This window comes from Aedes aegypti, chromosome 2 (genome assembly GCF_002204515.2).
Source record: "Aedes aegypti strain LVP_AGWG chromosome 2, AaegL5.0 Primary Assembly, whole genome shotgun sequence".
NCBI classification, from domain to species: domain Eukaryota; kingdom Metazoa; phylum Arthropoda; class Insecta; order Diptera; family Culicidae; genus Aedes; species Aedes aegypti.
Window position 1 is genome coordinate 327,056,846 of NC_035108.1, and position 24,906 is coordinate 327,081,751.

At 36.8% G+C, this 24,906-nt stretch overlaps 2 protein-coding genes across 2 annotated transcripts in view; one reads left to right on the top strand and one right to left on the bottom strand.

The window, feature by feature from the left end:
• Positions 1 to 24,906, bottom strand: part of LOC5569342 (vacuolar protein sorting-associated protein 13D) — a 108,794-nt gene that overhangs the window by 74,791 nt on the left and 9,097 nt on the right.
• LOC110676769 lies at positions 14,401 to 18,704 on the top strand. The gene is made up of 9 exons (XM_021845923.1): positions 14,401 to 14,773; positions 14,827 to 14,969; positions 15,029 to 15,319; positions 15,393 to 15,614; positions 15,681 to 15,899; positions 15,963 to 16,262; positions 16,339 to 16,680; positions 17,458 to 17,620; positions 17,679 to 18,704. Exons 1-9 carry the CDS (start codon positions 14,704 to 14,706, stop codon positions 18,137 to 18,139), a joined length of 2,211 nt encoding a protein of 736 aa, XP_021701615.1. The 5' UTR covers positions 14,401 to 14,703; the 3' UTR covers positions 18,140 to 18,704.

The following is a 24,906-nucleotide window of genomic DNA, read 5'->3' on the forward strand; positions in this document are numbered from 1 at the left end:
TCCGTAAGAACTTGCAACTATTGAGAACCAGAGCTACATGTCCGAAGTAAAGAACAAACGGACAAAGCTGTATAGTGTCAGCACCGAGGAGGCAGCCCTTCTAGCACGATGTAGGTAGCGTAACTCTGGTTAGGTGGCCTATCGAAGACTCTTCACCAATTTTGAAAGGAAAAAGTAGAACAAACGGATCCCGGCTATGCCAGAGAGTGAAGAACGTGTGAAGAAAGCTCAAGATAACATTAACCGGTATGATATGCGGAGATTTTATGCAACAGTCAAATGCGCACGGCACAATACCGTAGCGCCATGTGCAATGATCGAGAGGGGTATTTGCTTGACTGGTAAAACGGCGGTCCTCGAGACGAACCAGCCAAGGGCTGAAAGTCTCGGTGATAAAAACAATAATAATAAACAAGACTGTGGCTGCCAGGTGAAAGGAGCATTTTCATCACTTGGTAAACAGCGAACACGGAAATGTGGCAAGAAACAAGCTAAATATTGATAAACACGGTCAATCTGTGAAAACACTGTCAATATAAGAGGTGAAAAGGCTGTCAGCGAGCAGTAGAATTGTAAGGGTGCTGGGAAGGACGAGATCCCGGTCGACTTCTCAATAACGGAAGTGAGCAGCTTTACCATCGATCCACCGAGTACTTCCAAATATATTGGAGGACGAAGAAATGCCTACCGATTGGTTGGATAACCTAATACGTTCAATCTGCAAGAAAATGCACATACTGGAGTGCGTCAATTACAGAGGGATTACGTTGCTGAATTCGTGGTACAAAATACTGTCACGCGTCCTGTTCAACAGACTGACACCGTTCGAGGAGTCCTTCGTCGGCGAATACTAGGCTGGTTTTCTTGAAGGCCACTCGACAACGAACCTTGCGAACCAACGTACGCTTCAGTGCAAATGTATGTGCTGTGGCCTTGGCTGTGGCAGATAATGTCTAAATATGGTTTTCCGGCGAAACTAATTAGGCTGATACGTGCAACGCTGGTGATCGGATTGCAAATGAGGTGCTAACATGGTTTGTGACATTAGACGAATTGAAGCAAGGAGACGTAATGTCGTATTTACTGTTCAAAATTGCACTCGAGAGTGATATTAGGAGATACGGTGTGCAGATAAACGGCAATACCATCACACGGGCCCGTATGCTCTTTGGCTTTGCGCACGATATCGACCTTAATGAATTCGATCGCAGGACAATATATGGTGGAAAACTAGAAAATGGTTTGTGGCGCAGACGCATGGATCACTAGTTGTATCAAGTGTATAAAGATACGAATATTATAAGGCATGTTAAATATAGCAGACTGCAATGGGCTGGCCACTTAGTGCGAATTGCAGAAGAAATAATTGCGAAAATAATATTCAGCAGGGAACCAGATCGGCGATTTCGTGGAAGACCACGAAGACTGTGGCTGTACGCAGTGGAAGAGGACCTGGCAACCCTATACGTTCGGCACAGTTGGAGAACTATCTCCCAAGACCGGCGAAGATGGAGCATTACAATACGCCCGAAAATGGCGTGACGCTACGCTGTAGCCATCAAGGAACAAGGTAGAAACTCATTGTAATGTAAAAATGTTTGATTTTAAACGAAAAAACTGCTTTTGAAAATTCTCAAATCAATAACGGATCCTGCCCCGTTAAGAGATAATCTTGGAGCAATTCCCAGCGGTATGTCTGTAGGATCCTACACGAAACTCCTGAACGGAACTCTGTAGAAATTCCTAGTTGATAGTTGGGAATGATATTTGAAAGAATCTCTAGAAACTACCTGGAATAATTAGAGAGACCATTTAGTGGAACCCGTAACGCGGATAGATCACCTTTTCGTGGTGCGTTACGGGGTAAGATCTACCAATTTGAACCCTAGGCTCATCTTGGTTGTCGGGCTAGGGTAATATCACTGACTAGTCAGTGGTAATATGTTCTGGCAATTCAAGGATTCGCGCTCCACAAAGTTGTTACTGGCAATAGTTTCTGAAATTGAATAAAGGGCGAACACGAAATTATTGCGACACATTCAACAGGGCATAACTTTTCTACCATTGGGTAAAAATCAACCAAATTTTGCACACTTTCTCATTGATGTGTATTGTTTACATGCTGTTAAACTCGAAGTCGTGTTTTTCGATTCAACGAAAATGGAGGTCAACCAACGCGAGTCGAGAGAACAAATTCTTTCCAAACACCTGGAATTTTTTGACCTGTCGCACCGGCAGTTGGGAAAAATGTTGAACATTTACCGTTCAACCATCTCCAGAGTGTTGAAGCGGTTCCAGGAGCGGTTGACGTTGGACCACGGCAAAGGAGCTGGAAGAAAACCGGGACCGGAGAACAAAAAGACGGAGGGAAAAGTGAGGCGGATGATTAAAGCAAATCCCAACGTCCAAGCCGTGATTTGGCTAAAAAGATCGGCATGTCGCAGAGCTACGTCCAGAATGCAAAGAAGAGAGCTGGACTACATACATACAAGGTAAAGAACTTCCCAAACCGCGATGAGCGGCAACAATCGACGGCTAAAACTCGGGCACGGAAGCTCTACGAGAAGATGCTGACAAAATATGGCTGCTGTGTGATGGACGACGAAACGTATATAAAAGCCGATTTTAAGCAAATTCCGGAGTTGGAGTTTTTCATCGGCAAGAGCAAGTTCGATGTGGACGACAAATTTAAGAAGAAGAAAATGTAGAAGTTTGCCTCCAAATATCTCATTTGGCAGGCTATCTGGTTTTGGCGAACGAGAGAAAGCAAAGACTGTTTGCTGTGCGAGTAGAATAAAAACTATGTTTCAAAGGACTACCTAGGATGTTTATATACAAATTTGAGGCCAATGCCTCTGATAGTCAAAAAAAAAAAGATTTCAATAGTCTATACAAATTGGGGTACAATTGTTGAGTACAAACAGTAATAGCCAAATGGGCTTCTAATGTGGCTTGAAATAGTATCGCCGATCGGGCGAGATGTTGCGTCGTCGTTGTAGCATCGACGATGATGATGATGATCTACATGCTCTTGCGGACTGAGAAGTGAGCTTTTCGTGACAAAGGGCACAGTAAATGGCGAGATCTACAAATCTGAGTGCCTCGAGAAGCGCCTTTTGCCGTTCTTGCAGCAGCACGACGAAGTTCCGCTATTTTGGCCAGATTTGGCATCATGCCACTATTCTAAAAGTGTCTTGGAGTGGTATGAAGCCAATTCTGTCTATTTTGTTCCAAAGGACATTAATCCGCCAAACTGTCCGGAGTTGCGCCCGGTGGAGCAGAACTGGGCAATAATGAAGCGGGAACTTCGGAAGAGCAAGAAGACAGTCAAAGACGAGATGACACTGTAGAGACTTTGATGGAGGGCATCAAGCGAAAATGCCTTCAATTTTACACTCAAAGCTCCATCGATTAACTTTTTTTTTAGTTTTGAATTAAATATATTTATAAAACTACCCTAAAATTTTGGTTTGATTCTAAACATTATAAGAAAATTGGCATGACATTTTCGGTGTCGCAATAATTTCGTGTTCGCCCTCTATATTTTACTTAGCAGATGGTTGAAAACTCGGAGTTGGTCAGTCCCGAGACTACACTTGAAGCCAGGATAACAATTATAAGTAATAACTCAATAAGAACTGTTAAGTACTGGTAATTCAAGGACTCACGTGAATCCTGATTACTAGACAAATTTTCTAGCTTTATAAGGTTGTGCTGCTAGTACAAAGCCCCATTTTTACTAGTACATATTTTTCTGGGACTAAACTAAAAGCGAAACAAGGATGGGACTAGAGTTACGTTGCATGATCAAATATCAGTAGTACCGATTAGGTTCCTCACAAATTAAATCGATTATGTTTGCTAAGGGGCGTGCCTTCGCTGAGATGTGAAGGGCAGGGTTGGGAAAAATCTTGAAATTCACTTTAAAGTAGCCAACCAAAGGAAATCACAGTCAGCGAAGGCAGTGAAAGTCACTCCCATCGCTGCTGTAGGAAAAAAGCCTTGAAAATAGCAAAATGCCCGTTGCTAAGAGTAAACCCAAAATTACTGTAGAAAAATGTTCTATTTCCCGCTGCATTTGATGAGATTCACATTTTTTAACTACTGTACTGGGAAGAGCCACGTGATTTTCGCGAATTTCAAGCCTACTACTATTACCATTCCCAGCACTGGTGAAGGGTGTAAATAGCGGGACATTTTAATCACATTCGATTTCAATCAATCTCTGAGGAATCAAAACTGCACAGAAATCGATGCTTCATTACTTATCAATGGAAATGGAGTAATGCCACATGCACTATACACTAAAAATACGGGTAATGCCACAATAGATCTAAATAATGGTCGCAGTGGCGCATCCGAACAGAGAAAAAAAAGTGGAACCCTTGGATAAGGTTGTGCTAGTTTTCCGAAATTTTTTTAGGCATTCATAATTGTCATAACTTTTTGCCCTTCAAGGAACCTCGATCATCGGAAATGCATCCTTCTTTATTTAATCGGCGATTCTTTCGAGTTTTACCGTCCTCAGCATTTTTGGCAGTATCTGTTTAGAATGATCAAATATCTCCTTCTTTTGATTGCTTTTCATTCTTCCTAGCACCCTGCCACTAAAGACTAATCTTGCACCTTTATGAACTGCATCACTTTTCGGGGAAACAAATGATTCGGGGAAACGGGTCATTCGGGGAAAATTAGCACAATCCTGAAAACAGGCCTGAATACTGGAGGAACCCCGAAAGAAAACATAAATGAATCCTCAAAAAAATAAAAAAAACAGTCCTTGGAAGAACCTCTAGTTTAGAATTGTCCGACATGTTCCCGAAAACCATTTCCCCGAACGCAATTTCCTCGAATGACGTCTTTCCGAATGAACTATTTCCCCGAAAATTATTTTTCCAAATGTACCATTTCCCCGAAAAATCGTAATGTAATTAACATACTATTCATGATCCTGCTGCCAAAAAGTATTTAACGTTCTAGCTGATGTAAGATTAGATGAATGTTGATTAATTTGTCATAAAATTCATATGTTTAAAGCGTTTAAAGTAACAGATATTCAATATAAAGTTCCACGTGCATTTGACTTAAAACAACTTATATTTTTTGTGATATCCCGATGAAAAAAGCGAGCACATGATAGGCAGTTTCATTGGAAGCGGTATCTTCGGAGTATAGATATTTGGCTTATGGATATTTGGTCGAATGAAGAATGAACATTCCGCTTAGTACTGCCTTCTTACGCGTTGCAAGACAAATTTTGATTCCTGGAAAATTCAGGATAGTCTACCGGTAAATTTCTCACCACTTTAAACGTAGCTACCCGTGACTACAAATATTAAAATGCTGCTTATGTCAGCTGTACCCAATGCATTTTGTTTTCTATATGATACCTAATTCTGATTTGAGATAGCCAAACAGATCCTTTTGTTGATCAAATCCTCTAAAATCATCCGGATGATCTATATTAGTGATCCGGATCAGATGAACGAATCAAATTGCCCAACAATGAATGAACGGGTCAATCTTTCTCTTGTAATGAGCACAAGCTTGCAGAAGATCCTGGATATTTTTATCGGTTCAGTAACATAGCTTATAACTTATAAGTTAAAACATTACAACTTATACTAGAATTGAAAAATTCAAATAGCATTGTAAGGGGGAAAGGGGTGGTTCAAAAGCGCCACTCACAGGCAACAAAAATGGGGGAAACTAGCAATTGATTTCTATCAAAGCCGTAAGGAGAATGCTGGAAAAGTTAACTGTTTCTTGATAATAAAAGATCTCTATTCGCTTGTTCACTTCAATGTTCCGTTTTTGAAAGATTCTGGATCAGATTTCAAGTTCGCTAGAAAGCCCTTTTAATTAGTGAGTAGGCTTTAACTCATCATGCCCCGTTTAGGTGAATCTGCTGATCATCGATTCCGATCTCCTTTTGGAAACGGTAATCCAAACTAAAGAAGAGAATTCAAATTTCCTAGTAACTCACATGGCAACGAGTGATTTCGGCACCGCTCAAACGTCAAATTAGTGAACTCGTGCATCGGTCCATCGTCATTTTGCTTGTTTACTGTCAGTGAGTATGATCTTTTTTCTCCTGAAGAGTTGCAGTGCTTGCTGTGGTTCATTTCCTCTATGCGGAGAATGCTCGCTGCGCGTTATTTCCGCGCAGCAATCCAAATTTTTAAATTTTCCCGCAATGGACCAATGCACGAGTTCATTATCTGACGTTTGAGCGGTGCCGTGTTATTTATGTGACCATGGCAACGAATGAATACGGCACCGCTCAAACGTCGAATTAGTGAACTCGTGCATTGGTCCATAGGGCTCTGCAATGTTTTGATTTTGTATGAGATATTGACGTTTACTGGCCTTGTTGTTTACAAATTTTATGTAAGAGTAAAAGAGAGAGGAAGATTTTTGTGCAGTGACCCATAGGCTGTTCTTTATATTTATAGGCCACTGCACTGTTTTGATTTTGTATAGGAGTTTGACGTTCACTGGCCTTGTTGTTTATTCATTTTATGGCAGAGTGAAAGAGAGAGGAGGATTTTTGTGCAGAGCCCCATAACGTTCCCATATTTTGTGGCACTTGCCTGATAATATTTCAACTTGAATTTTCCCTTATTTTATTAAAAGGCTGTTCTTTTACTTTGTTTCGCATTATGTCTATGTCTACTAGGTTAAACATAATTTCATTATATTAAGTGACAGTAGCTTCAGTGATACTACTAAAGGTCCAATAAAATTTACTGGTGATGTTCATAATTGCTCATACGATAATAAATCCCATTTAATCATCAGAATGATTTCATGCCCATCTCAATCAAAATTTAAATGATTACAAAACCAAAACAACGACAATAAAAGTAGATTCCGTCTAGTTAAATCTAGTTGGTCTTGTCTGGGCTGGTTTAAGATCAATTGGTGATTATTCAATGCAATATAATCGTTAATGGGAGTTGTCGACCTTAAGAAACCTTGCGAAAAGTCCTCAACTGGCTAACCTATCTTAAGGTGATTATAGAACGAAGCCACACCTCAAAGTTTCAAGAGCACAAGACTTGAGAATTAAACAGCGATCCGCGTTGAAAATCTATCCCATTGGTCACCTCCAGCAAGCAAGTAATTTGATTGATTTTCAACGCGAACTGTTGTCAGATTCTCCAGTCTTGTGCACTTGAAAATTCAAAGTTTGGCTTCGTTTTATAATCACCTCAGATTATTTGTTCTGTACGGACGGGCGTTTATTTTTTGCTGTCACGGTTTTGATCGTTTTCAAGAATTTTCAATTTGGCCGGCTAATTTAAAGTTTGAATGATGCTAAGCGTTAAGCAAAATTCAAAATGTGAAAAAGTTGTTCGTTTAACAAAAGGTGTTCGCAATATAAAAATCTGAAGTTCATTGTGTTTACCGGTCGTTCTGGTTCGGAGATTTTGAATTGCTTCGCTGAAAATCGGTCGGTGTGATTTGTTCGTCGATTAATCGGATGATGATTAGAGCTACGGCTGTTGCAGTCCGATGGAGGGAGGAAGTGATAGTTTAAGGACCCCGAATCTTGAGAATTGAACCCGATTACTTGAAAGATGAAAAAGCTCGAATGTCGATGTTTTTTAGTGTTCAGAATAATTGAAGATTTGTCGACTAGTTTTTGACCTTCCGTTTGTCTCGCGATTGATCATCGCCAAACCTCCTGTGCTAAAATACAACGAAGTGACGGCAGTAATGTTGTGATTAAAATAATTCAAGACAGAATCAGAGCGCGCTGGATAAAACCCAAGCAAGTGGGTTCGTTTTTTTTTGCGTCGCAGAAGTATAAGTTTTTTTTTCTCGGCTCCACATTTTGCTGGGCAGTGCTGTGCAAAAGCCCAAGCCTAATAATTCGTTTTCGCGCATCGTCAGAGTGATTTTATATTCCAGCTATTGCGTGTTTATGAAGAGATTGACACTTCAGCCGAGGATGGATTTACCAAATGGTGAGCTCATTTCATGCTTGTGATAACTCAAATTTGCATCGTGGCAATGTTATATTTCTTAATCGTTAACCTAGATGTACTTTTCAGCTCAAGAAAAGTAAAAATTTCTGCGGAAGAAATGGTCAAGACATTTTCTACAGTGAGCTCCATTTGAATTGACATTTCTTTTCGACTGCCACTTCCCAATAAGGCTAAGTAGCCTGTCATTCGTTTTGGCAACAATGATGATTTTTCAGCTTGCATTTCAAAGTGAAAAAACTCAGTCTTGATAGTTTATATTGAAATGAAAAAGTATCACTGTGCGTACTTACATGCATAAAGTATGCTGATACGTTTTCAGCTGTGTCAGTGCAAAACCAACTGATTTTCAATGATGATTCGAAATGGTGAGATGAATTAGCAACAATCATCAACGATGCGTACAATTTTCAATGACGGCCTACATTGCCTTAAACAAACTATGGATTAGACCTATTCAAATGTCTGGAAGTTCCTCAGTCAACCAATATTTTCATTTTTCAAGTCAAAATGAACTTCTGGTCAAAATTTCAGTCAATTTGGAGAAAATTTAGATGTGCTTCAAATCAATTATGTGTTTTTGGACTATTTTCAAGCTTTGAAAATTCATAACTACTGAACGGAACATTAAAACTTATCGGAAGTACCTCTACATAATAGTTTTTCTATTCTACGAACTTTTGTCGAACACGGTTTTATTATTGGAGCAAGTTTAAACATAGTTTGGTTCAGGTTTGTGCTTCAAGGTTCTTGAAAATCACTATTTCTAGGGAGTGTTCTCCCTGAAAAACATACCTGTATGAAAATTTCGGATTTTGAATTTCCAGAACATGATGACTATGTATTTCTAAAACTCAATCCCGTTTGAAGATACCTTTTATTTAACGAAAATAAATAGTAAAAATAGGCAATTAGGAAGCACATTTGTAAATCCGCTGTGGGTGAGCCAAGAACACCACCGTGAGCTTCAAGGAATGTAAAAAATGAACACGTTAGCACTGCTTTTTCACAGTCGATGATAATGATTGTTTTCAAATAGTTCTGAATAGTCAGTGAAATACGATCAAAACAATCATTACTCGGAAAGAAAAAGCAATGCTAACTTGGTTCAATTCATTCATTCGACGGTACATATGTCATGCACGATTTAACTATCATCAGGTTGGAATGGGTTGTTCGATCTTTGGGCATTTTTGTAATTTATTTCCTAAAGCAACATGTAAGCTGTTAATGGTTAACGATTTAATAGATTTATTATGTTTGTTTCCCGTTGGCTAGGGCCTGAAAATTAATGCCAATGTGTGTTATTATAGCATACATGTTCAGAAAACCGGACTGAAAAACTGTGGAGAACAAATCTCGATCAAACGATGTTTAAACTTAATTTTCTTATTGGCATGTTCGACAAACTTTAACATAATAAAATTAGCTTTCAATAGGTGGTAATAGCAAGTAATTTTGATTTATGAGTATTGAGTTATGATTTTTAAAATCTAAAAATAAGCCTAAAAACACATTTTCAACTTGAAGCATAGTGAAATCTCTATCAAATGAGCTGAAAATTTGACCAGATATTGTTCTTAGCAAGATAATTCAGAGTACTGCTTGACCGGAAGATTTCCAGACATTTTTTAAATATGAACAGGTCTACTATGGATGGTTCGTCACTATTAGTGTCGGCGTAAGCCCTTATTCCTGTTTTACAAAAAATGAGATACATGTATCTATACTTTTATTTATTTTTCGCAATTACTTAAAACAAACCTTTGAATAGTTCGACTATAAAAATGTCGACGCAATGATAGATAACTATTTAAATTGAGGCTACATAAATCACATCACTAATGAGAAAGTGTTGTACAAAAAAAAGGTTCATAAATGTTACACATAAAATGGAATGAAAATGTAAGAAAATTTAAAAATCGTATTGAGAATATCCAATTAAACACAACATAAAAGTTTGTTTCTACTAATTGACTACTAGTAAGTACTTGACTGCAAAAAGCAGTGAACCGAATCTACAATTCCTTCCGCGATTCTAAAACCACCAAGTAAAATGACTTACGATTGGAGCTTGATTCTATCGGAACGAGGTGCCTGATGGTTATATATTTTTTGCATTTATTGCACTTTTCGACCCATACATCTTTACAGAGCCGGTAAGGCGTTTGTTTTGCTACGGGCACCTCCTAACGTTGCCGCGGTTGCTCTTTTTCGTCCTCCCCCTCGCCTTGTTGCTTCGCGTGAATCGGCCCAAGTCTGCGGAAGGTTATTACGTAAGAACCGATCGCATTCCACCATCAAAACAAAACAAAATCGGTTTCGAACTACTTTGCGGCGATTTTCCGTGGTCTTATGAGACGCCTTCGGTCTCGCGGAAAGCGATTTTCGTCACTCACCGCTGCTGTAATGATAGTGAAAATCGCAATCACTCATAAGCACAGCCAAGTGCTTAGTCAGACTGCTTCGAGTCTACGTAGGTATCTAATAGCCTGCGTGAGCAGGGCTGGTAACGACCAGACAGCGAAATAATAGTGACTTTAGTGAACAAAATTATCAAAATATTGACTTCAAAATACAAACACAAGTATAAGTCCTTAACTCTCTCTTTCCTATGGTAGCTGGAGCGTTTAATTGAGCATGAGCATGAGCATTGATGGCCGTACAATTCGTAGTTGCTACCCCGTGATTCACCAAAATAATCGAAATTGTACAGGGAACCAACAGATGTAGCTTGGGAGTAGCATACCATCTTCATTGTACATTTTCGAGGACTCTGAAATAAGTAATGTCAAAAACGGCGACGGCCACGTCCATACGGTCATCGGGGAAGGGAAGGAATTTTAGTGTGACATCCATTGTTACTAAAGACCGAGTATACCTCTACATCTTCATGGTTGTCATGAGAAGGAGTTTTGTTAGTGGGAGGGCTTAAAAGCTACATGATCAGGATTCACCTTGGTAAGTGATACGATTCATGTAACCTCTGTAACCGTTATCTAGCAATGCGTCGACATCTTAAACATCAAACTATTCAAAGGTTTGAATCTCGAAATTTTATAAACTATAAATAAGCGCTTATGGCCACACTTAAAGTGACGAACCATCCATAATTTGTTCAACAAATACATAAACAATATATTCCATGGTACAAATGTGTTATTACAAGCGTGAAACGAGCTCACCAATTGGTAAACCATCCTCGACTGAACAGTCACCATCTCAGCGTCAACACGTATAAGCATAAGGATATTATTATGAAAATTTATTGGCTTTTTTCGGTGAATAACAATACCTATACTCAGAGTGAAAGGGAGTAACGAAAGTAATGAAATGACAAGATGGATAGAATCGCAAGCGAGCGACGAGAGAAATGAATAGAAGTTGAAAATTTGTTTTAACAGAGGGCCATATGTGTGAACAACACAATCGAAACGACAAATCGTTGCCTAACGTCCTGGTCTTGAACGGCTAGATGTTGTAGTGTTGGTCACTACTAACACTAGACAGGCAAAAATTTGTCGCCTCGACCTGTTAACTATATTGTTCGGCGTATGTAACAGTTCTATCGATCGTTGGCATATTTTCGGAGATTGATACGAAATTGACGTTACTTATTGGATTTTTTCGCCTCTAATATCGCATACCCCTAATTTGCCCAAGTGATCATTCGAACTGAAGTTAGATTTCTTTGCCAATTGTATTCTACATTTATTAGGTTTAATCACCGCATGACTTTATGCCAACGATCGATAGAACTGTTACATACGCCGAACAATATAGTTAACAGGTCGAGGCGACAAATTTTTGCCTGTCTAGTGTTAGTAGTGACCAACACTACAACATCTAGCCGTTCAAGACCAGCACGTTAGGCAACGATTTGTCGTTTCGATTGTGTTGTTCACACATATGGCCCTCTGTTAAAACAAATTTTCAACTTCTATTCATTTCTCTCGTCGCTCGCTTGCGATTCTATCCATCTTGTCATTTCATTACTTTCGTTACTCCCTTTCACTCTGAGTATAGGTATTGTTATTCACCGAAAAAAGCCAATAAATTTTCATAATAATAAAGGCATGCGGTGATTAAACCTAATAAATGAAGCATAACACTCAAAATAATCCAAACGTCATTGTTACGTGAAAAATCACGTAGACCCTTGAAAATGAATTCTCTTCGACTCCTACTTGACTAAGGTAACAAGCACTGAACCATAGGTATATATGGAATGAAGCTCCGCTAAATTTAACTGCGGTTGACCTATCAACCCTACGTGGAAATTACGTACATAGATTGATTCATTTTGATCGTGTTCACTCTGCAGTTCATTCTGTGTTGTGATGGCGTCAGTCCAAGACAAGCTTTGAGAGTAATTGTTTCGACCGCTATAATAACATTAATTTTAAAGTAAATTCTGTTTTGGTTTCTGCAATAGCGTTTTAGTGTAAATTACACTTCTTAGGGCCAGAATGGCATAGCTTTTTTGATGAGTCAAGCGGCTTAAGGTGATCCGGTGTTGAACGAAATAATTTTCTCTCGCTGACAGCTAAACGTGAGTAAATCATCTAATTTTGGGTATTTTTTACTATTCAATCCCTTTTTATACATTCTCACTGTAACAGGAGCGGTACCTGCAAAAAACCGGTGAAAGAATCTAATCCTACTTGTATCTAGAAGCGGAAGTATGCAGCAACCTACCAAATGTGTGTTTATTCTATAAGTGTTCTGTGACGAAAATGTTTTAACTGAGGTTTCACATCTACCAGTCAGCTAATAAAAGTTTCATAATTATTGTGTATATATTTCCTTTTTATAAAAAAAATATGAAATTGCAGACAATAAAGCAAAGCCAAGCAGATTATATTAACACCGATTTCAATTGACATTTACAGGAAGCTTTCTTTAGCTTCCATCAATGCCCTTGGTGGAATTTACGAATAATTCACGTAACCCTTACTTAGTTCTCCGATGGAAAGAAAATAGTTCATCACGCAGAGAAATATATTGTAAATGCAAACGAAATCTGTATAGATTCAACAAATTTTATTATTGACTCACGGCTTATCGGCAATTTTTGTTGACTCAATGATAACTTCCATTTATTCCTACAAAATAAATTGTTGTTTCTAAAAATGTCTCAAAATAGCCAGCTGTCAAAAACAAAAAGAAATGCAATTGAAACAAAAATATAATTTGTTGATTCTAAAAACACCCCATATTGAAGTAACACAGAATGTGTGTTGAAAGAAAAACCAACTATTGTTGTTTCTACAATTCTGTTCATTGATATTAACAAAGCATTCCATTGATTTAAGAATATTTTTTTATTAACATTCCTACTAATTCAATGCGTATGCTTTACAGATTATATTTGATCATTGAATTTGTGTTTCGAATTAATAGGTGTAAGATGATATAGTCCGGTACAATCACCGCTGCTAAACCGACCGGTCGGAACAAATTTAGTAAATTCTGAAATAAACAAAATTAATATAATCAACTTGTCTTGCAATTTAATCAATTGTTTTTAATTACCTATAGCTTTCCTTCCTTTCGAATTTACACCGTCATAACCATCATGAATAGTAAAATCATCTTTTTCATATGATTACTAAAAGAATATTGTATTTAACTACGACGGAAAATATATTGCTGTTTGCATTTGGGAAGCAAATCTAGACTAAACGTCCTCCAAATGCGGTAACATAAAACAATCAAAGGACACCTAGCAACAATTAAATAAATCACCGCCGCCCTAGCAAGAAAAATCTATCTTTGACATCGCATTTCTTGTGAAAAATCTTACCGCGTTTGGTGTTCCCGCATTTAATATTTGCATTTCAAATGCACACAGCAATATACTCACCAAAGATATTAAAATTGACAGCTACCGAATATGCCATGGACACTTCTTTTTCAGCTTTAAACAAAATTAAATTTTTGCCTTCAACTTTTCTGTTTATTTCTTAAATACAAAATGGCGACAAGAAAAAAAAAAGTTGATTCAACAAAATGATATTGTTGAAATAACAATTGTTATTTGTTGAAATGAAAATCGAGCATCAATATTTCATTCGACACAGAATTTTGTAGTTTCAAAAATATGCCGGATTAGAAACAAACCACCAAATGGATTGATTCAATGCAAACAAGAATTATTGGTTCTAATAGGCGCGTTCTTAGATTCAACCCTACAATATTATTCTGCGTGATTGGTTCATGCGTTCATTCTTCATCACCTATGATTCCCGTAAGAGCTACGTGAAAAGTGCGATGGAAAAAAACTACGTATGTTTTCACGTAACAATGACGTTTGGATTATTTTGAGTGAAGGATATGCAATCACACCGATGGCGTGCAAATGAAGCGCTAACTGAAAAAAAAACGCTCCGAGCGCGGGAAAAATAAATCGAACAGCTTGCACTGAAATTATTCTACGTGTTTATTGTATAAGCAATTTCATATGAGTTTAAATCATAGCCGGTCTAATTAATTTCAATTGATCACTTATATGTGTCACAACAAAAACCTTTTGGATTCAATGGCCTTCAAATAAATATTAGTAACAGTAGCTCTTGTTCAAGTTATATGAATATGTCATAACCGACTTACGTTCCGTGCATATAATTTCGGCTAACTTTTCTCGCTGTGAAAGTTATATGCGTGTATGTCATATTGACATTATCATTTCGGTAGAGCACAAAAATCAACAATGGCGGACAAACGTGAGCAGTTGTTGTTGGATTCCGGACTCCCAATAACATTTTTCGATCTTCTTGCTGGTAAGTTAGTACAGAATATGATAAAATGTAATTACATTGGAGCTGGTTTTCAGATTTAAACATTGGTCTTCGAGAACTATGCGTAATTACTATCGGAGAGCTAGAAGAAGCACTACAGTTGGCGAGCTTGGATGAAGGGTACGTTTGGAACACACAACAAATTTTCGGCGCCATAGTTCCGTGGCGACATAGAAATGTGAGGGTTATTTTGGAAAGAATTATAATTTCAGAGGATAATCTTTTTTTTTCTCACAGCAAATTGAGCTCCATAATCTTCTGGACTGCGAAAATAATCTGCCGAAAACAAAGGAAATCAAGTCGGAAAACGAGCGTCATCAAGAGTCGGACGAAGTCCATGTTGGAAGAAAGGATTGTAAAGGAGATATTCCCAGTACTGAAATCAACAACAGTGCAGCTAAAAGTAGCACAGAGACTCCTCAGTGTACCCTCTCTTGCGAACTGCTCAACGCCTCTCTGCTAAGCAATGCTTCAGGGGATTTTTCGTTTCGGAGACATCAAAACAAAGAATCGATTGACACTAAACAGGTAACAAACGTCTACTCATTCATTTTTTTATGAATTATGATCAATAGCATACATTTTTTCTGTTTCTTCACAGCGTGATATTGCCAGCAGCAGCGAGCGCAGTTCAGGAAGGGATCCATCGACAGGAGAATTTGTAACCTGTCCTATTGTTCCACACACTCAGCCAAGGAGCTTCCAAAACAGTAAGCTAGGAGTATCAACAGGGGAGACTAACGGCCATCATTATTCCGGCTATGTAACGTTAAAGGCGTCAGGTGATAATGCGTTTCCAATCGAATTCGTAAGACCCGGACAGGTACGTTTTGTTGTCTGAAATTACGTATTTTGTTGCGTTTATTTCATAATTGTCGCTTCTTTGTAGCAACTGTGTAACAAGGATAAAACCGATCTTGATTGCTGTGCTGATCGGTCTGAAGTGGCAGAAGCGACCACTCTACACAGCAGCGAGTCAGAGATTATTCCTGCAAATTCGAGCATTCATCATCATTCCCCCAATCCAAGTTCCAATCCTACATCATCGGTTTTGAGTATCCCTCCAGGTGACTCTGTACCACTGACAGATATAACAAACATCGGACAGGTACTATAAATAATTCATTAGACTTTGGCTACAATTAAGAGCTTTCTTTTAATTTCTCAATAGCGTTCGAGTGACCGAGCTACAGTAGACTGCAGTAGTCGCAGTGCAGGAGTGAATGTGGTGAACGAAAATACTGTCCGAAAATTGTTTAGTCCGTCTGTTTTACATCAGTTACTTAATTCATCCGAATTGGGTAAAGACATTGTGCGTCGATCTGAAATAGGAGAATTGTCAACCGGAAGACAGCACGAGCTAGCAGGAATAGTGGGTGAATGGCATTTGGCGAATAAAGCTCGACTGTTGCAAGAAGACCTTGAAGAGTATGCTACTACAATAAAAGCAGTGTTCAAATCGGAAAGGAAGGTAAGGTTAACTACAATGAAACTCAGTAATAGGATTTAGTTTAAATAAAATTAATAAAAAACAATACATTTTGTAGGAAACATACTATCTGGAAAAAGGTGGCACTAAAAGGAATCCAGGTGGTATCATTTACAACAAAATTTGTAATTTGAAAACCAAAGCTCGTAAACGTGATAAAACGGAAGCCGAATATGCCAAACGAATCAGAACAGGATCTGTAGAGACGAAAAACATAAAAGTTACATCATTGTCTATGAACTGGTTGATGCTCAATGAAGGGCCATGGGGCACTGTGCTTGATAAATGGAAGGAAAGCTTCGAATCGCGTTCCCAGTTCGTAGGAAAGTCGACAGCTGAGCAGAATTTGCGGAAAAAACAAATTTGGAAGCACTTTCAACATGAATTTGGCTATCAGTTGGTAAGTAATTAAGCAAAAAAAATATGCATCCCCAAGTAACCATCAAGGTTAAACGTACGTGTATTGTATGTATAAAACATAAACACTACCCTCCAAAAGTATTGCAACAGTTGATTTGAATATTGCAACACTTTTTGGGGTGTTTAGAATCATCGAAAAGCACAAGTTGCTGTTGTAGTGATTTTAAACTTTTCGGGGGTGCTGCAATGAGCCTCTGTACGTGCAATAAATTCAGAAATTTTTATTTTTTGGAGCGAAACAGCAAACTTAGCTTTATAATCGTAATTCAACTAATTTAGCGCCACTTTCAGTTTCAATTCTACTCTAATGGTAGCTATGGAATAACGCCCATATATACTTTATATATACTATACGTAACGCTTAAATTGATGATTACTTATCCATTATAGATTAACAACTTCTTGCAAAAATTATGATAAGAGCTAAAAAAAATCACGATTAATCAATCGTGTAGTTGTTTTTAGTGTTTCAGTTTTTTATATGTTTCAGTAATATTTTAAGCAAGTTTTACGTAAAAAAACAAAAAAAAGGTTACATGAAAATATATTTACGGTATTCTATTTTTCAACCGAAATAAATATAATATACTATCTTCTCGTGGTGTTGGTTTTCATGAATACTATCAATACATTGCTCTGAAACAATTAGCTACATACTGGGTTAACAATGGCTTGGAGGCTCTTATCATAAATTATGCAGGATTTGTTAGTCAAATGCATTATGTTACCAAATGCTAATCTTCCTTGATGCTTTCAGTTTGATGTTGATTTTGAATTGAAATACCCTACCGCTAGGAATGGAATGCTTGTATGGGACGGTCTGCTGATTCATATAACTGATTACTTGAAGGTTCATGTGAGTGACGAGTACTCCATCAGAATTTTGCATGATCTTACGGAGGTACCTGAATTGACGGAAGGTGACTATTCAAATGTTACAAACAAGATATGATGTTATTAATATTCAAAATATTTCAGATTCTCGTTTGTGTGCAATTTTAATATTGTTAAACTGTGTTCTACCACCGGTCAGAGTAACTCCAGGCTATAAGCCTACAGTTTCATCCGCCCAAGAAGAAACCATTTTATTCGACCAGACGGAACAGGGAGCAAAGCAAAAACTGCTAGCTCTGTATGCACGATTCAAGGACCTCGGATTGCCGCACGTACCCAAATTGATAGCTCTTGGTGCAAACTACAAAGACCTGCAGGGATCCTTCTTTGTATGTTACGGTGAACTAAGTTACAAACTGTCCTGTATGAAACGTGCCGTGGACGTATTCATCAAGCTGACACTTACTCTTGGATTGCAGCACTCAAAATTCTCAAAACTTGTGTGGCTGTTTGTCGTCAGGTGTGTTTATGGTGTATACGTTCCAGAAAAGTACTCGAGCATTGAGAAGCTGGTGATTCATCTCAATAACGTTCAAAACGCCTAATCATATTGTTTGTTTTGTGAAAGAATGCAAGGAAACATTCGAACAAGCGCAGCTGTACATAGCACATTTGAACGAATATCATAAAATACCCAGTAATCATAGGTGTATTTGTACAGTGCAAAACTGTGGACAAATTTTCCAAAAATATTATTCTTTCAAAAGGCATTTACTTAATCATAAGTTTTTAGAGTTAGAAAAAACTAGAGAAAACCAGCAAGAAATTCTCCATTCAAGCTTTGTAGAAAATAATGATTCTGTACATATTAACAAAATACGCCCAGAAACGTATCAAGATAATAGCTTAATGATAGAATCATTATCCAAAATCGATGAACATGCCGTAGAATTAAGTTTAAGTTTGCATAAACGTCCAAATCTGACCAGAAATGATGTAAATGAAATTCAACAGAGTACACAAAACTTGTATAAGGAAATAGCCAAACAAATCGAGAAATTAGAATTGATTTCACCAAAACCAGACGATAACTATGAATTTCATTATTATTTACAAAAATTAAAAAATACTTTCGAGTTTATCGATTCTGATTATAAATTATTTAAACTACTAGAGGAACAAAATTTATTCCAAAAACCACAGATCATAATCGTAGAAAAAGATAGATGTACATCCGTTTTGAACGAAGAAGTAACTCTAAAATCAAATTTTTTAATTCTCATGCCACTAGCATTCCAGATCAAAAAATTTTTCGAAATCGATAACATTTTAGAGAGAACGTTAGAATACGTTGAAGACCTAGAAAAGTCAGATCGCATTCAAAATTTGATCAATGGTAGAGTATGGAAAGATGTACGAAAAACTTATGGGTCTGACCTGTTAATACCAATTTCATTTTATGCCGATGAGTTCGAGGTGAATGACCCGCTTAGTTCACATAACAAGCGCCATTCGGTATGTGGACTCTACTATAGTTTTCCAGTCACACCCAGAGAATTTTCTTCGAGGCTTCGCAATATTTTTATTGCAGGAATGGTTAGAAAGATTGATATTAATGAGATAGGTATTAATTCACTTATACAAAAGCTGATCGATGCGTTCAAAGATATAGAGGAAAATGGCATAGTTATTAATTTAAATGGAAGACAAGTAACTGTTAGATTTATCCTTTCGTTATTCTTAGGAGATAATTTGGGGGTCCATTCTTTTCTTCTATTTTCTGGCAGTTTTAGTGCTACATTTTACTGCAGATTTTGCAAACGATCAAAGTATGAGCTACAAAAGGATGAATGCTTACATTCAGAATATTTGCGAAATGAGGAAAATTATCAAAATGATGCACAATTGCGGAATCAGGCTCTCACGGGCATAAAAGGAATATCTGTTTTCAATCAGCTTCCGTCGTTCAATGTAGTAAAAAATATCAGCGTAGATCCTATGCACGATCTGTTTAGCACTGGGGTCTGCAAATATGGACTAACAGAAGTACTAAATTATTGTATATTTAAAAAGAATTTTGCGTCTTTAAATGAAGTGAATACTCGAAGAAGGTTGATCAGCTTGGTTGCTAATGATGAAGCGTTATCAAGAATGCCAGATTTAGAAGAAACATACTCTAAGGAAAAGAAAACCAAATCCGTAAATATTCGTACGACTTCAAGTGAAATGAAATCATTTTGTTTCTTTATAACTTTTATATTAGGACCTTTCTTTCCCGAAGATGACCCTGTTTGGGATTTTTGTAAAACGCTTGTCAAACTCGTGGACTTTGCACTTCTTCCTTCATTTAGCGAGGCTGATATAGAGCAGTTCAGGCAAATCATTTCTAAGCATCATAAACTTTATATTGAATTGTTTGAAGAACAACTAAAGCCTAAGCAACATTTGCTCCTTCATTATCCGCATTGGCGTAGCTAGGATTTTTTTCTGGAGGGGGCCTAGGGGGGGCCTAGCAAATACTTGTTTTACAGAAGTAATGTCGGTCGCAATAATCAAGATTTTCACAAATTTCGTAATTTCAACAGATTTGTATTGTTTTATTTATTTGTCTCATTTCGTGATACATCATTTATATTTGTAAATTTCAATTTTCGCTACGGAAAAGATTCATTATTGCTGTAATCCAGTTTAAAATCCTTTAGGAATTCTAATAAAAAAAAACTCTCAAGGAATGTCCTTTGTGATGCTTCCACGATTTTTTTCAGGTATTCTACCATGTGCTTTGAAAAGATTCCTCTGTGAATTCCTACGGGAATTTCTTCATGAATTATTTTCGTACTTTGCAGTGCTTTCTCCATGACTCCATTACCAGTTTTCACTGAGTTCGCCTGGGATTCTCAAAGAAAATTATTCCCAGACTTTCTGATCACCATAAAATTTGTCGAAGAATCTCTATCGAATTGCTAAAAATCTGTTGAAAAATTCCACCAGAAATTCGTTAGAAATTCTTTTAATATTTTCGACTGGAAGGTCCTCTACGTACTTGTTGCAATTTACTTTTTATCAATTGTAACTTTGGGCCCAGATAGCCGTAGCGGTAAACGCGCAGCTATTCAGCATGACCAAGCTGAGGGTCGTGGGTTCAAATCCCACCGGTCTAGGATCTTTTCGGGTTGGAAATTTTCTCGACTTCCTAGGACATAGAGTATCTTCGTACCTGCCACACGATATACACATGCAAAAATGGTCATTGGCATAGTAAGCTCTCAGTGAATAACTGTGGAAGTGCTCATAAGAACACTAAGCTGAGAAGCAGGCTCTGTCCTAGTGGGGACGTAACGCCAGAAAGAAGAAGAAGAACTTTAAAGTATCCTCCAGTTGTTCATTATTAATTTGTTAATGATTTTCAGGAAGTACTGAGGATTTCTCCAAACAAAATAGTATACTAAATTCTAGAAGTCTCACCAAAAATGTCATCAATATCACCAAGCAAGGATTCATTCCACGAATTCTTCAAAGAGTTTGCCAAAAGTTTTTCCAACTTTGGTTTTGAACTTCATGCTAAAGTTCCTCTACAAGAGTGTTTGAAATATTCGCAGAAAAAATTATCCAGACTTCCTGCAAAAAAAAAATGATTCTTCCAGGTGTTAATCCAAGGATTCCTTGTAAAATTCCACAAGTATTTCATGAGTAATTAAAAGGATTTCGATTAGGAACATGTTTCTCAAAGAAGTTGTCCGCAGATCTATCAGCGTTTTTTTCGCAGATAATTATTTTTTTAAATTTCTCTAACATCAAAGCAACATCCCGCATTCCTTCAAAACCCTCTCGAAAACCCTGACTAAGAATCATTTATATAATTCTAACTTTCCCATACAATTTCTAGCTGAAAACGTTCAACAGTTCTGTCGAAAACTCTTCTGTGAAAATACTCAAAGATTTCCGGAGTAATTTGTTCAGGGATTTCTTAGAAAACTACACTATTGTTTACCAGAGACTTATCTAAATATTTTCCAGTGAATTTTGAATCACACTAACGATTCTTTAGGGAATCAAATTCACTAAGATTTCGCAATTCATTGAACTTCTTAAAAAAATCTCTAGAGCTCTCGTCGGGAATTCTATCAGGTTCAATAAATAAGCCCAATGGTAATCTCAGGATTCTTCCATAAATATTTATTTAAATGTAAACACTCTTTATTTTTTGGTTAAAAAACTACCCCAGGAAATTATCAATATTTTTAGGGATTGCTTTTCAAATTCCTCTACGAATCACTCCATACCAGATTTCCAGGGAAACACATGTAAAAAAATTTAAAAGAATTTTGTTGAAGTTTTATGAACATATTGATGTAGAATGAACCATACCTTTAGAAATTTCAAACAAACTTTTTCAAAGTGTCTATTATCGATTATTTTGTAGTACTGTAAAAGTTCAATGCGAAAATATTGTCGGTTTTAATGAATTTAAATCTTAGGAGAAACTTTTGCATTACTTTGCAAAATTGTTGAGGAATTCCTTATGGACTTTCAAAAAACAGGAACCATACTATTAGAATTCGGTAATTTTTCAAAACTGCTATAATTTAGCTTTAAAAATATACTTTTTGAAGTATGGAAAGCTTTTTGTAAAAGCTTCCTCAAAGCGTCATGCGAAGGAAGGAGAAGCAACGAAATATTGAAGCTGGGAGAACAAAAGATAACAATGAAAAATTATTTATAATCTTTTCTCAAGAGGTAAATTACATGACTGTTAAACCTCTGTAATGAATTTACAAATAAAACAATTTCCTCAAGAAGTTTTATCAGAATCTTTTTGAGAATTTATCCTTGAAATCTATCCTTCCTTGACCGCTGGTTTTTTTTAAATCCTGCCTCTAGAAATTTTGCCCTCGTATCGCACAAAAATTCAACCAAGAATATGGATTCTGACAATAATTGGTAACATTAGTTCTAGAGAAGTGTTTTAAGGAAGATCAATACAAATTTCTTTATGAATATCTTAATAAATCGTTTCCCTCTTCCCAGTTATTTCGGTTCACGTTTCTCTACAGATTCCTTTACCGCTATGCTAATAATGGAAGCAAAAGTTTTCCTGGGGGTTTTCAACAAATTTCCTCTGAAGATTCGAAGGCAACAGACATTTCAAAAACATTTTTCTTCCAAATTTTTGAATAAACCTGAAAAAAAGCAAAAAAAAAAGTAGACATAGATGGAATGGATGTCCATTAGAAGGAATTGAAGCTTTGAAAGTATGAACATGTCTCACAATATTATTTGACTAAGTTCCAAGAGATTTGCAAAACTTCTGAAACCACCTTTCAATATTCCTTGAGGATTTTGATTATACTTAAATTCTATTTAGAACATCGAAAAATTTTATGACAAAATTTTGCTACAAATCTGCTGAATATCATTCAAATAATCTATGAAATAATAAGGTTTTTTTAAATTGAGTTGAGCAATAAATTTATTCTTGCGAAAATACTTCAAACATTGAATCGAAAAGAATTTATCGTTGGAATAAAACACTATGGTCGATTTTGTTACATTTTTTTCGCACCAGGTTAAATTACTGCCATTTATCTGAAGAAAACTTGGCCATGTCGAAATTCCTTGAAGGTTAAGCCTCATTTTTCGACAAAAATTCCCGCTATGTATTGTCTAAAAAATTCCTTTAGAAGTTTTGTCTATTTTTTCGGACATTTTACGAGTTGAAGTTAATGTGCTTGTATTTGTAATCTTAGTAATATATATTCTTCAGCGAATTCTCATAGGGGAAATCATCATCACCGAACACATGTGAAAACACAATGCAGTGAATATGCTGCTTAACGCTCAAACAGCATTATTTGGATTATTTAGAAAAAAAAAATAGAAATCCTATTTCCAGGATATTGACACTTTTTTGTACCACGATATTTTAGCAACGGAGATGTCGGAAAAAAATGCGCAAATCGCATACAATGAGAAGCTACTTCCAACAGTAACTAATCGATCGACAGCCGGACGATTAAGCTTTCGGTTATCGCGCGATTCACCGAAGTCAGAACCGCCAAGCTGATGTTGTGTAAGACAAGCGAGGTTTTCAATAAAATAACGTAACTACTTACAGGAGAGATTTTTGTCAATAACAAGAGCCATGTACATTGATTCAAAAGTTTTTGGTTCGTGTTATGTTGTTATTTTATTAATTTAAATTTTTATTATTATCAAAAATTCTGGGGGGGGCCTGGATGATCCTGGAGGGGGCCAGGCCCCCCTGGCCCCCCCTGTTCCTACGCCAATGATTATCCGTCTGTGATTGAAGAATGTGGTCCTGTTCTCAACATGTCTTGTTTCAGGTTTGAAGCAAAGCATAAAGTGCATAAACAATACGCAAGCGTCATTTCATCGAGGCGAAACATTTGTTACACATTATGCTTAAAATCTTCATTGCAGTTTGCTCACGATATTATCACCTCGAGTTTTTTCAAATCATCAATTGAAGGAGACTTCACAGCAACTAAGCTCTCGTGTCGATCTTATTATGCAAACCTACTATATCCTATTCCATTTGATTCTGAACTCGAAATATTAGTATCATACAACTGTCGCTTCAAAGGAACAATATATAAGATCGGATTATTTTTAACAATGACAAGAGATCATGTAACCGAATTATATGAAATAATCGAATTATTAACGTATGAAAAAAAGTTATTCATCGTCGGGCAAATATGGCAATGTGGCCCATATAATGAACATCTTTTGGCACATGAAGCTTTAAATTGCAGTGGATTGAAACAGATTCGCAACTCAAATGATTTTGATGGACCCCCATTAATGATTCACTCTATAAATAATAGATTTTACTTTAGAAAAAGATACGATTTCTATGAAGATGATAACGATTTGTGATCGAAGTAAAAATGTATTTTATAAGTAAATAAACATGTATTTTTGTATTTAAATTGTATAGTTGTTCCTTATTATTAATCAATTGGCGTGATTATTTCAATAGGGCACAACTAAGCTTAGGAATAAACGCTTATTACAACTTAGTCGAGCATATAAGTGCAATCCAAAATACCGAATCAAGAACTGATTTCATCTGTTACTAGTGCTGGTTTGCATTTATATCTTTAAATGAGCAGGCTCGCTAAGGCGTACTAGGATTTTATTCTTAAAAGCCCTTTATTGAAATATTCATGCCAATTTTTAATACTCATTCCTTTATTACAAGCATATTTTTGGCACTGCTTAATATATGAAGGTCAATTGAACATCACATGAATTACATATAAATTTGGATCGGTAGTTGTGTTTGATCATTATTGTGTAATCAAATGAATAACGTATTGTCCCGGTGTTTGTGAAGGCTAAGTGTAAT